Source organism: Octodon degus, unplaced genomic scaffold (genome assembly GCF_000260255.1).
Source record: "Octodon degus isolate 3935 unplaced genomic scaffold, OctDeg1.0 scaffold00007, whole genome shotgun sequence".
NCBI lineage: Eukaryota > Metazoa > Chordata > Mammalia > Rodentia > Octodontidae > Octodon > Octodon degus.
The window spans coordinates 29,537,110-29,550,195 of NW_004524583.1; the positions used below are offsets into that span (position 1 = coordinate 29,537,110).

At 38.5% G+C, this 13,086-nt stretch overlaps 1 protein-coding gene across 4 annotated transcripts in view; it reads left to right on the forward strand.

Moving 5' to 3' along the window:
- Pcnx1 (pecanex homolog 1) overlaps positions 1-13,086 on the forward strand; it is a 134,443-nt gene that overhangs the window by 1,523 nt on the left and 119,834 nt on the right. For 3 of the 4 annotated variants that reach the window (XM_023703281.1, XM_023703279.1, XM_023703283.1), the window contains exon 2: positions 9,987-10,092. In XM_023703281.1, coding sequence (XP_023559049.1) covers positions 9,987-10,092 — 106 coding nt within the window. Of the gene's footprint in view, positions 1-7,373; positions 7,481-9,986; positions 10,093-13,086 lie in introns of all 4 variants that reach the window. The other variant, XM_023703282.1, reaches the window with a different exon arrangement.

The following is a 13,086-nucleotide window of genomic DNA, read 5'->3' on the forward strand; positions in this document are numbered from 1 at the left end:
ATTATTGAGGAATAACAATGAGACAGTTTCAAAACCGATTAGTAGGACAGTTTCAATGCTTAATACATTACATATTGTTGTCTTAGTGGTTATTCGTTGTACAAGATGCAGACGATATCTTGTCCACAAACACTGTTAGAACAAATCTTTCTATGTATTGAATTAACAGAATGTAGCTCTATATCTATCCTATTTTGAATATACAGATACAAAATGGTCCTTCATTTGTATCCCTTTTTTTTGTTTAGTTTTGTCAGAGAAGGGTATTCCATTGTCATTTGAGTGTTATAGGTATGTGAATTCAGCAAAATATTCCAATATAGTCCAGTAGTCCATTATAGTAGTGGGCTTTCCGTAAGACTGGCAATGTCAGAAGTTGTTGACTTGAGCCCTTTACAGCTCAGCATATTAATATGATTTTACTTTTTATACCTTGTTTTTATACTTGCCTGCTGGATGGTAAGACCAAGATAAAGCAAGACCTATGTAACAAGAAATGTAACTTTTGTGTCTGATAAGGTCAGTCAAATCCCCTCAGGATTTATGCTGAAACCCTGTACCGCAGCAGTTTGTAGATCCTTTGTCAGTGTCAGCCATGTGGATGAGTCATGGCCATTGCTTGACCAGTTTGCTCTCTGTGAAATCCTGAGAGCATGTTTTCTCTCCATGTGACTCTCCTTAGGTACACTCTACATCATCGATCACTTTCCTCTTTGGCCCCGTAATCTCCTTGATCAGAAAATTTGGGACACCACTGAGTTACAGGATGTTACAGTATAGGTTCTTTTATGTCCTGAGTCCTAGGGACATAAAGGAACTATGAAGGGCTAGGGCCAAATGTTGACTGTCCTTGCAGCCCTTCTTTTTCTCTTAATTTTTGGTTTGCAAACTTAGGTTGTTAACCGTCCAGAAGAGAAGCTTATTGTTATTACTCTACAACCTTGGCAGTTGAGCTTAATCTCACTATCTGTGTGAATATCAAACATTTTAGGCATAACTTGGAACAGTTATTTTCCATCAAGTACGGATATGTTAACCTTTAAGTCCCTACAGAATATGAAGAAAAAAATTTTAAAAAACCCAATATTTAAAAAAATAGGAATAAACAATTATATATTTTTTGCACAGAAGTTTAGATATCTAACCATACATAGCATTGCAGCAGGACAGTCCTGTGACATTTTTTTTTCTTGTCTCTTGTTTTCATTTATTACCCTTTTTTTTTTAACATTTACTGTAATTCTTAAAAGAAGCTCTGATGTGAACAGTTGACACACGAAGTTGCTGTGGTATTCTGAACAATTCTGTGAGGTACAGCTGCTGAAATCCTGCTTTGCAGCTGTGGCAGCCCAGGTGAGAGGCCGCATAGCCCGGGCGCGGCTGTGTGCTCTTGGCGCCGGGGCTGCGTTTCCACTGCGCAGCGCACGAGTTCGTTTAGGTGTTGAGGCGTACTAGCGTGTGTCGAGCTGGTGTGCCTCCATGAAGACAGATAATATTTCTCTGCATTTTCCAGGGCATTGAAAGTCTTTATCATTTTTCAGTTGCATTTTTTTCTTACCTGTTATGAGTACTCTGTTATTTGTGGAACACATACTTTACTCATAATAGTTGCATTGAGTGTATTAATCATTACCTAAGCTTATCTTAATTATCAGTTTGCATTTACGAGCTTCTTGAAGTCAGGGACCTTGCTTTTCTTGTAATCTGTTACATTGCCAGGTCTTCAATCACTTTCTGGCACTGGTAGTGACTCAGCAAACAGTTGAAGCAGGGAAAACAATTTTTCTGTGATAACTATTTTTAATTATGCGTAGTATTCCACTGACTGTATCGTAGTTTTAGTTATCTCACTTTTGGTCATTTCAGTTATTTTGATATCCAAATTTCAGTGTTAGATCAGTGTGATTAAACTTCAAATGATTAAATGTTCTACCATAACTTACCAAGAGCATAATTATTGAAATAGCTACTTAAGCATCTCTAAGTTTTCTGATATATATGTTGTCAGCTTTCAAAGAACTTGCCATCTGCTTCAGCAGCTGTCCAGGGGCCCTTTTTTTGTTCCTTGGACAAAACGGAGAAGTGTTTTGACAAAGCTGTGATAGCTATCTCGTTATTTAATACTTCTGCTTTTGGATTGCTAGCGAAATGGAGGTTTTTTGGTGTGTTATTGCCATCTAGTTACATGGTGACATTTTTCTATTAGCTTTTTTGCTATCGATTTGGAGAAGATTCATATTTATGAAGAGTATTAACTTTTATCTTCTGTGTTAGATACATCAACTCAGTTTATGGCATTTTGTTTATATGTGCCACAGTACGCTTTATATGGTCTGTTTTATATTTGTTATTTCTGCCCTTGATATCATTTGTAAGATTTTCTCTTCCACCATTTGTATTCATTTGTATTCATTATTTTTATCATTTTATTTTTTACTTTTAAGTTATAGTCCTTTTGAAAGTATTCAAACTCAGTTTTGGTTTGCCCCATTCGTTAAATAGTAAATAAATTGAACAGTGCACTCCTCCCCCATAAATTTTAAGTATCTGTAGCGTCCTTACATGAAGAGCGGTCCCTTAGTGTCTGCTACGCATTGGCTTCATCTGCCTGTGAACCACAACCCGTAGATGCTCAAGTTTTTTTCTGTATACAATAGCATGGTCTGTTTATATAATCTATACTAATCCTCGTGTATACTTTAAAATCATCTTTAGATTACTTAGGATACAGAACACAGTGTAAATGCTGTGTAGATGTTTGTGACCCTGTGATGTTTACTGACTAATGACCAGAAAGACCTGCATGTTTAGTACAGACATTTTTTTCCCCTTGAATTATTTTTGATCTGTGGTTGGTTTATGATGTAGATACAGAACACGTGGATTTGGAGAGTCATTTGTATTTATGTCAGTTTCTGAAATTTGCTTTCTGTACATTGATCTTGTCTTTCTTGTTTGTTTATACCATACTCCAGCCCCTCTTGCCCTTTTCTTATGGTACTGGTGTGATCAGACCCATAGGCAGTAGAATAATTATACTGACCTCCTTCGCCAGCCCATTTTTGTATTTTATTTTGAGACAGAGTTGCCCAGGTTGCCCTCAAAATTTGTGGTCCTTGTGCCTCAGCTTCGTAAGTAGCTGAGATTACAAGTGTGGGCCACAATGTTTGGCTATGGTCCTGTTTTTATAACAGTGGTTTTGTACTGTGCCCAACATCTACCAATATGAATCCTTCTCAATATTTTTCTTTTTTATTGTTATCTTATTCTCATGAATATTTTAATTTTTTGTGAGATACTTCCATGTGCTCATTCTTCAGAATAGCCCTTTTGAGTATCAATGTTAGTTTCTCTAAATTTGGAGAAATTCAGCCTTTAAAATAGGATGCCTGGGGCCAGGGAGATGGCTCAGTAGAATAAGTGTTTGCTTGACAAGTGTAAGGGCCTGAGTTCAATCCCCGGTTCCGCCAAAAAAAAAAAAAAGGATGCCTTACCCAAGAACTTACTTGAGGTTTCCATTTAGTTCCATTTATTAAATTAACTTTTATAAAGTATTACATTTTTAATATATGCTCTGAGTGTTTTTTTCTTCCATTTTAAGGTAGGAGAAGGTGAGCTACCAGGCTTTGGACTCTTCTGTCAAGCAGGCTGAGGCTTAGGCCATTCCTGATTGTATGGCTGGAGAAACTGCTCAGGCTTTTTTTTTTGCGGAACCGGGGATTGAACTCAGGTCTTTGCACTTGCCAGGGAAGCACTTTCTCCACTGAGCCATCTTCCCGGCCCCTGCTCAGGCTTTTTATGCCCTGGCTTTCTCATTAGAATGAGAAGGTCAAGGGGCCTGGGAGATGGCTCAGTAGAATAAGCGCTAAGGGCCTGAGTTCAACCCCTGGTTCTGTCCCCCCAAAAGAAAGAGAGAGAGAAGGTCAGTAATAGAGTTGCCTTAGCAAATAAGTATATGAAAAGTACTTAAAGCATTCCTGGCATTTGGTGTCCTCCCCATATTACTTCTTCTGGATGTCATAGGAGGTTTTTTTTTTAAAGTGTACTTAGTACAGGGTCTACAGGGTCTCACTATGTAGCTCAGGCTTGTAGTGATTCTCCTGTTTTCACCCTCCCAAGTGCTGGGATTACGGTGCACACCACTTATGTCCAGTCTCAGTCGCTGTCCCAGCGCGCCCCAGGGCGGGGCTAGCGTGACATGCCAGGGATCACAGCTCGGCCGCTGCGCTCTGCCTCCGCAGGCTCTTTAGTTCGCTGAGATATCTGGCCAGCCCAAACTCAAGTCTTTTTTTTTTTTTGTGGTGGCAGAGATCAAACTCAGGACCTTGTGCTTGCCAGGCAGGCACTTAAGCCACTGAACTTTTTTTTTACTTTAAAAAGAACTTGCTCTGAAAATGTATATTCCAAAAGTTATATTAAAAAATATATTTCTACTTTTCCCTTTTGGAGTGACTGTTTTTTCCTGTCAGTAGTTCTTTTGCTTTCTTTTATTGTAATACGAACTTTGTAAGTATCCCTAAATACATTATTTTATCTGATTCACAACATCCTAAAGAGAATTTCTATGTTTATTTCTCTGCAAGGGTCTTTTTGATAGTATGTTTTGTTTTACTGATTCAGTCATACTGGTGTTTATAGCTGTAGCTTATTCATGTTCACTATCCTATAGCTTGCCACTGCAGGAGTAGACTAAAATCTGTCCATTCTTTTGTTGATGCCTATTTGTATTACTTGCAATATTTTCTCCAAGAATGTTGTTTATATCTTCTAGCACACAAGTATATGTGCTTTATGTATGCTCCTTCATGGGGCATTTTCATGTTCAGTTTTTCAAATAATTTTGAATTGACAAAATTTTTACAAATTTATACTCACCAGTGATACCTTATTATTTGACATCCTCATTAACATTTGATGTTGACAGACTGAAACTGCCATTCCAGGAAGGATGTGATAGCACACCTGTAAGCCCAGCACCCTGGGAGGCTGAGGCAGGAGCATTACAGGTTTGAGCTTAGCCTGGGCAACTTACAGACTTATTGAGACTTTGTCTCAAAATAATACAAACAAAATTTGCTATTTCGGTGAGTGTAAGATAGGTTCTAGAGTGATAGGGCACCTTTCTGGTTTCTGAGCATCTTATTTTTTTTTTTTTCCAATTAGATTTTCTGTTCCTTTAGTACTAGTATTTGTCTTATCTCATTTTTATTTGAAGTAGTTGTTCTCTTAGTAAGAGAAGTTTTAAAAATAGATTTCATACTGTTCCCTTACTAATTTTATTTTATTTATTTTTTTGGTGGAACCGGGGATTGAACTCAGACCCTTGCGCTTGCTAGGGAAGCACTTATTCTACTGAGCCATCTCCCCGGCCCCTCCCTTACTAATTTTGTAAATTACAAACATCACCTGGTTTATGACTATTTTGTTTCAAGATTTTTTATAATTATACATTCATACATTTAATAAAAATTAGCATTTATAATAATTAGCTTTTTTCTGTGTTAGGAAATTATTTCCTACATAAAGGTAGCCTTCTATTATTATTATTATTATTATTTTTTTAAAGTTTTGTGTGTCTTTTCACATCTCAGTTCTATCTGAAATTATTTTAGTCTGCATTGTCAGGAATTAAGACTTTTTTCTTCATGGATAAGTAATTTACTTAGTACTTGTTAGGAGAATTGTCTTTTCTTAGAAACCTGCAGTATTCTGTCTGTCATCAGTTGTGTGTGTGTGTGTGTGTGTGTGTGTGTGTGTGTGTGTGTGCAGATGGTGGTGTGTCTGATGTCTGTTCTCTTTGGTTGGTCTAGCTGTCGGTGCTGCTGTCCTTGCTACCCTGTTCTAGTTTCTGTGGCCTCGTGGCACAGCCCTGACCGCTGCGGGGGACAGCTCCTCCCTTGCTGTGACTCCTTGCTCTTGGGTGTAACTTCATAGAGCCTGCCAGGGAAGGTCTGCAAGAACTTGGTGTTTTTATTTGAATTGCTCTGCGGAGTAGTTCACCTTTACAGTAATGAATCTCTCCATTTATTTTCTCCCTAAGAGGAGTTGTGTTATTCTATACCTTTTCTTTTATTTAACATTTTTAAATTATGTCTGGCACATGTGTATGCGCTTTTTTCTTCCTTAAATGGGGCAGTTCACCGTATATCCAGCAACATTGTTAAATAGTTCCATATCAATTTACTTTGTAGTTATCACGGGATCTTTTTTCTAGTTTTACACTTATTTATTGTTTTCATTGGCGATGGCTTCTGTCCAGCACATAGTTAAATTGAAGTAGCACCCTTGTATATCCTTACCTTTTCCCCCCTAATTTTAAAGATAAGCTCTATTTTTTTTGTCTTTTTTTCCCATAATTTTATTGATAAACAAATAGCAATGAGACAGTTTCAAATCAAATTGGTAGGACAGTGTCGATAATTAGATAAGCTCTATTAAGGTAAGATCTTTGCTTTAAGTATTTGTTTGGATTTTTGAGACAGGGTCTCGTGATCTAATTGAGGCCGGCCTTGAGCTCACTGTATCTCCGTGTTGCGGTGATCCTCCCAGTTGATCCTCCCTGTGTGCTAGGTTGCAGGTGTGTGATGCTCCTCCGCCTGGCTATGTTTTTGTTTTGGGTATCTCCTTTTCCTCACTCTCACACTTGTGACTCTTGCACTGTGTTCTGAGGAAAAGAAAAGAAGAGAAAAGAAAAGAAAAATGTTGTCTATTTTATACAGAGCACCTGGTTGGTGCGTCAGCGCTGTCTGCAGGCCGCATGAATGAGTGAATACAGCAGAACTCTGGAGCCTTCTGGTTTTCATTGCCTCTCTCATGTGGCACAGCCATTGAAAAGTGCTTGAGGGGCCGGGGAGATGGCTCAGTGGAATAAGTGCTTTCCTGGGAAGCGCAAGGGCTTGAGTTCAATCCCCGGTTTCACCAAAAAGGAAAAGTGCTTAAATCTTTGCTTTGGAGAAAGAGTCAAAGTCTTTAATGTTTGTAATCCATTTTTAACATTTCAGGAGACATAACATGTTGAATTTAATGATTTAAAAACATTTTGGAGACCATATTTTGTTTCTCATGGCAGTAGCATAATATAAGCTAAAGCTCCATTTAAACCATATAAAGTTGAATTTTAGGCTGTTTCATGAAGGTTTATTAGATTTGTTTTATATATTCATATTTTTATAAGCATCATTATAACTTAGATCAGGTATGTGAACTTCATACTACAATGGTGCTGTGATGTCTCTGGTTAAAGCCAGAGCCTAATCAGTTAATATAATTCTAATAACAGTAACAATTAGTTTTGTGAGTCTCTTCTGCAATTCAGAATAGACCCCTTCTTTTCTGCCTTTCCCTGTACCTGGTTTTTGTTTTTTTTTTAACAGATGGGGAAATTAAGGCATAAAGGTAGAGATTCCCTGAATTTGGTGTATTGCTTACTGCAGTAGAGCACTTTGCCTCTGTGAGAATTGTAAGCCACTGTGCTTTCCAGGTATGTGCTGAAATCTCCATTGCTAAAACCCTGCGAGTCTTGCTAATAAAAGCTGTTACACAGCCACTTACATGCTCAGCTATATTTAGTACGTGTATAGCTTGCCTGAAGGTTCTGCTTGTGGATGTGTAGAGAAGGGTGGAGTATAGAAATTTTGCTACATGATTTTTGTAAGAAAAGAGCCATCCATTTTGTTCTTTTTGTTTTGGTTCTTCCTTTTTTCCCAACTCAGTGGTGAACGTTGACTAATATTAGTTCTAGATCAAGGGTTCTCCCTGAGAATGATTCGACCTCATAAGACATTTGGCAGTATGTGAAGACATGTTTTAATTGTCACAGCTGAGGGATGCTGCTGACATCTAGGGTAAGGGCCAGGGATGCTGCTAGCCATCCTACAATACACTGCTCGGTCTTCTGTAATCGAGAGTTTTGTGATACCTGGATAGGAGTGGGGCGGAAGTTGAGAAATGTTCTAGAGAATGGTGCTTACTCTTCAGTTTTGAGCTAGAAGAAAAGTTTGTGATGATATATTTTCTTTTTTTTTTTTTTTTGTGATGATATATTTTCATAGAAATACCTTTTGAATTTTATAGACCTGGTATTCAACCTTGTCTTGGTTTACACCAAGGTTATGAGTACCTATATCGAGGTGTGGGAAAGAAAACAAACCAACCCAGTACCTTGTAGAGTGCTGAGTATTGTTTGTACTCTAACCTCCCACTTGAGCCCCGTATGCCAGTGGCAGTTTATGTAATTCACTTCTGAGCTTTTAGCTTTTTTAATTTTCAGTCTTTTTCATCTGTTAAATGAGAATAATATTTATGTTACAGATTTTAGGGACAATTTCATCAGAAAGTATAAGTAAAACATTCTCCTATGATTGGGATATAGTAAGTAATTAGTAAACATTTAATTTAGTATATTAGTGATAACCTTACATGTAGATTGTAATCGCTTGAATTTGCTATCAGAAGTGATGGATAAGTGGGCAAAATTGTACTGCCTATGGCTGGATAAGCAGAGTGGAGTCTGTGTGTGTGTGCAGGGGAGAATTATTTGGCTGAAAAAAGGACGGACGTGCTGGAACATGCTGTGACATGGCTGAGCTTTGGAAATTGTGTGCCAACGGAAGGAAGCCCGTCATGAAAGATCACATGTAGTGCTGTGTGGTTCTTAGAGTAGGGTGCACCCAGGTGGGCAGACTTAGGGCCTGAGAGATCAGTAGGGATTTAGTGCCGGGGAGAACGGAAAAGGCAGAGGACACCAGCTCGAAGGAGTTCAGTTTTGATATGCTAAAAATGTTCTAAAGTTGTGCTGGTCTCATAACTTTTCTGGATATAATAAAAACCATTGACTTACACAGTTTAAGTGGGCAAATTGTATGGTATGCCAATTTTACCAATAAAGCTGATATTTATAAATAGTGAAAATGAGGGCTATCTTCCTGTCTGTCACATTGAATGTTTTAGTTCATCTTCACTTTGCCCTCATCTCTGGTTTCTGTGGGTCTCACATAGAGCAGGTGGTCTAGTGGGGAGGACAGGGACATTGCTGTTGTTTCTTATCACTAACCCTTGTCTTGGTGGCCACCCCATTGTGCGCCCTTGAGATTGGTCCAATTCAGAAGGATTTCTGTGTAGCCTATAAAGCTGGCATAAATTAAATTAACTGAACAACTAACGCAGCGAAGTATATTCCGTTTTTCTTTTATGTCAGGTAAAATGGGTAGAATATTTTGGTTCAAAAAATAGGACTGAGTTGTTCTATGAGTTGTGTTCCTGAGTAAAGTTGCTATGTAACATTTTCTAAGGATTTTGAAATTTGGTATGAGTTTCCAATTCTGGGTTCCAAGTACTCTGCCTGGGCTTCTTCAGCTCGTGGAAGCTAGGACTCTTGTCCTTTTTGGCTTTATAGTATCTGCTGTTACTGCTTTAAAACTTAGGTTTTCTAACTCAACAGACCCTACAATAAAATCTTATCCAGTTTTGTAATATAGTATCTCATAAAGTCTGGTTACTTAAAAGGTATAGGTACAAGTAGTTTAACTAAGGCGGCTGTTCTCTTGTCATCATTGTGGTGTGCAGTTTAGATTTCTCCCTTGGAGACATCAGTTGATGTGATGTCTGATTACTTTCTTTGTTTATAATTGACCACTTACTCTTCGCTCTTGGGAAATAAAAGGCATTGTTTCTTTGCTAGAGTGGTTTTTAATGTCACACATCATAAAATATTTAATATGCCATACTTGTCATTAAGGCTAGTTTCTAATATTGGATTGGGTGTAGACAATTTGGGTTAAGGGATGTAAAATTTTTCAAATAGTGATATTACTAAATAGTTCCACTCTTTGACTCATAAATCAAGAATATATCTACTTTGCTGTCTTAGAAACAAGAAGCTTGGTTTTATAGAAAAAGACTGTAATTTCAAAAATAGTAAGAGAATGAAAAGAAAATCGTCGGTGCAAGAATAATGAGTTTCTCTTTTTTTCTCGTGTTTCTCACAGTGATCCTGGTGGAGGGATCGAGATGGCTGAGTTCACTCGAGAGGCCACACCTCCAGTTGGCTGCAGCTCAAGGAATTCTTACGCTGGTCTAGATCCAAGTAACCAGGTAGCAGCTCCTGCTGTTCTCATGTCGTTGCCTCCCCCGTCCTTCCCGCTGTGGTAGTCTCAGTCGGTTTTAGCCTCAGCAAGGTGGATATTTATCTTTGATCATTTTTTTTTTTCTTTTCTTATGTATTTAGTACAGATCTACAGGGTCTCACTACTCAGGTCGGACTCATAGTGATCCTTCTGTTTTTCAAGCACTGGGATTGCAGGCGCTCGCCACCACACTCAGTCTCATTCACCGTCTCAGTGCACCCTGGGGGCGGGGCTGGCTCTGCAGTCTGGGGATCAAATCCCCGACCCCCGTGTCTGCCTAAGCAGGTGCTTTAATCCGTTGAGCTAGTTGGCTGGCCCTCTTTGATCATTTTGTGACTGCTTATTAATAGTATCTTTATTCATCTTTAAACTGACTTCACATAGTAAATCTGGATTTGCTGAGCACATACCACATGTTACTGCCTGCACATATAGTTTGATCAAGACAGTATAAGTATTCACCATAAGGAATATGCATGCCTGGCTTGCTCTTGTGTTTATCTGTCCATCATTTGTATTGGAAAATTATTGATAGCAGTGGTCATCATTAGTTTAAATGTGGGAGAAAAATAAAAATCAAATAACTTGCCCAGATAAGATGTTAGTGGTAGAACTCGAAGTAGAATACAAATGGTAAAATGGTCTTGCTTTTACCAAGTCTAAAGTCTTCTTCCCGTGTAACTTTTTAGTAGAGCAGTGTCTCCGAAAGCGCTCTCTCAGCACTCATCTGTGGCCTGTATACCCTCGTGTTCTAACCTTGGTTGTGCCTTACGATTTTCCCACTCGTAAACATCTCCAGGGCTAAGCCAGGTCCTAGTCTTTCCTGCTGGCCTTGTTAGCGGGGGACCTCCTTAGTTGCAATACAGTCAACTTCATGTTTGGGAGAAATTTCTTATTGTAGGACTTAATGTGGGGTTTAGTGCGCATTGTGTCGGCCTTCTTGTTATGTGAGAGAAACAGCTGTCAGGATCTAGTTCAGTAAGGGCAAACCTGTGGCACACATGCCACAGTGGGCTGTTTGTATCACTGAGAGCTCCAAAAGGTTGGCTGTCACCGATCCAGGCTCAGCCTTGCTTGCTGATTGCCCCAGCATTTATGTTGATATGTGCCCGTGTTGGGTGAAAGTATTCTTCCTCTTTCTTCCATTCTGTTCTGGAGGGAAACTTAGTTTCTATTATCTGTCCTAACTCTCCCTTTCCTCGTTACCACCCTATTACTCAGGATTTTTAAAGACCTCATGGTACTGACCCTTCCTCTTGCAGATGGAGCACATAATGATTTATTGTAGGAGTTCATTTTGGCATGTGATGGTGTGTGGCAGTTTAATACTCTCTATACAGTATTTTCCTTTTGCTTCCCACAGTGTAAGACACTGTCTGTGTGCATTTGGCTTTCAATGTTTTTTTTTTTTTAATGTATTTTAGTACAGGGTCTACAGGTTTCATTATACAGATAGCACTTGTAGTGATCCTTCTGTTTTTCAGCCTCCCAAGTACTGGGATTACAGGCGTGTGCCACCATGCCCAGTCTCAGTCGCTGTCTCAGCGCGCCCTGGAGGCTGGGCCAGCACAGCAGGCTGGGGATCAAACCCCTGGCCCCTGCGTCTGCCTAAGCAGGCGCTTTAATCCACTGAGTTATCTGGCCAGCCCCAGTTGGCTTTCAGTTAATAATTGCTGATCATCTTTATGTGTATAGATAATAAACCTTTAGAAATAAGATTGCACTTGGCTCCTCATTTAACAAGTAAGAAGCACACCTAACTCTCCTATCTTTCAGTGTTCAACTATTTTACATTGGTAGAACCCGTGTAAGAAGTATATTATGAAAAATAGCATTCTGTGAATAAAAATCTTGAACAGGGTCTTATTTCTTATTATATTTTGATAGAAGATTTGCTTGCATTTGAATGTTATTTTCATGGTTTAAAGTTAAAGTGAGTGAAGTTTTGATAACAGTTGTGGTTGTGGCCAAGTATAGCATAGAACAGTAGGTCCTTAAGTTTGTCTTATTTCACTGACAAGATTGTTGTACTGAGCTATCTCCCCGAGGCCCTGATGTTGGTATTAAAGGAAGGATTTTTTAAAAATGCTATATACTAGGGGCTGGTGAGATGGCTCAGTGGTCTAAAGCACCTACTTAGAACAAGCTTAGCAAAGCACAGGGACTGCGGTTCAATCCCCAGCTTCACATGCCAGCCAGCCCCACCCCCTGGTGGGCTGAGCTCCTCCCCATAAATAAATAAAAAATTTTAAAAAAATGCTATACTATATATATTAAATAGGTTGGTACTTTGTAAGTTTCAACTTTTGTGATATTTGTTTGAAGAAAAGGGTTGACTCTCTAAGCCTGCTTTTTGTTTGCTTTGTGATTTTCTCATTCTTTTTATTTATGTTTATTTGTACTTACTGTGTGAAATTGGTACATGTACAAAACACATATTCTAGGTTTTATTTTCATTTTTTTAATCTTTCAGTCTCTGTGGAAGAAAAAAACTTATTCCTTAAGTATGGTACATGTTTTTTTTTTTTTCTTAATTAATCTTGGCTTTTATTCTTACTGATAAACAAGAAATTACTCTACATTTTTTCCAGTACAATAGAGCCACACTTTTTTTTTTTTCTTCCAGGAGAGAGGCGAATGGACATGGTGATTGCCAGGACCTCTAATACTTAGTCCTTGTCATCATCCTGATAGAAACTTGCTCTGCTTATTTTGGGGACAGAGTTCTTTCTTGAAGCATACAAACACACAGAATACCCCATTATATTTTTCTTAAAATAGTGACTTGTACAGTGGGCAATTGGAAGCTATTGAGCTTTATAGGTTGTGGTGTTTTTGTTTTTTATGTTTATGGTAAATACTAACAAATACATAAACATTAACAATATGTTGTTGTTAGAGAAGCTGGAGTGAAGAAGTAGAGTCAGGTATTACCAACACAGGCATACTGCTTTTTTTTTTT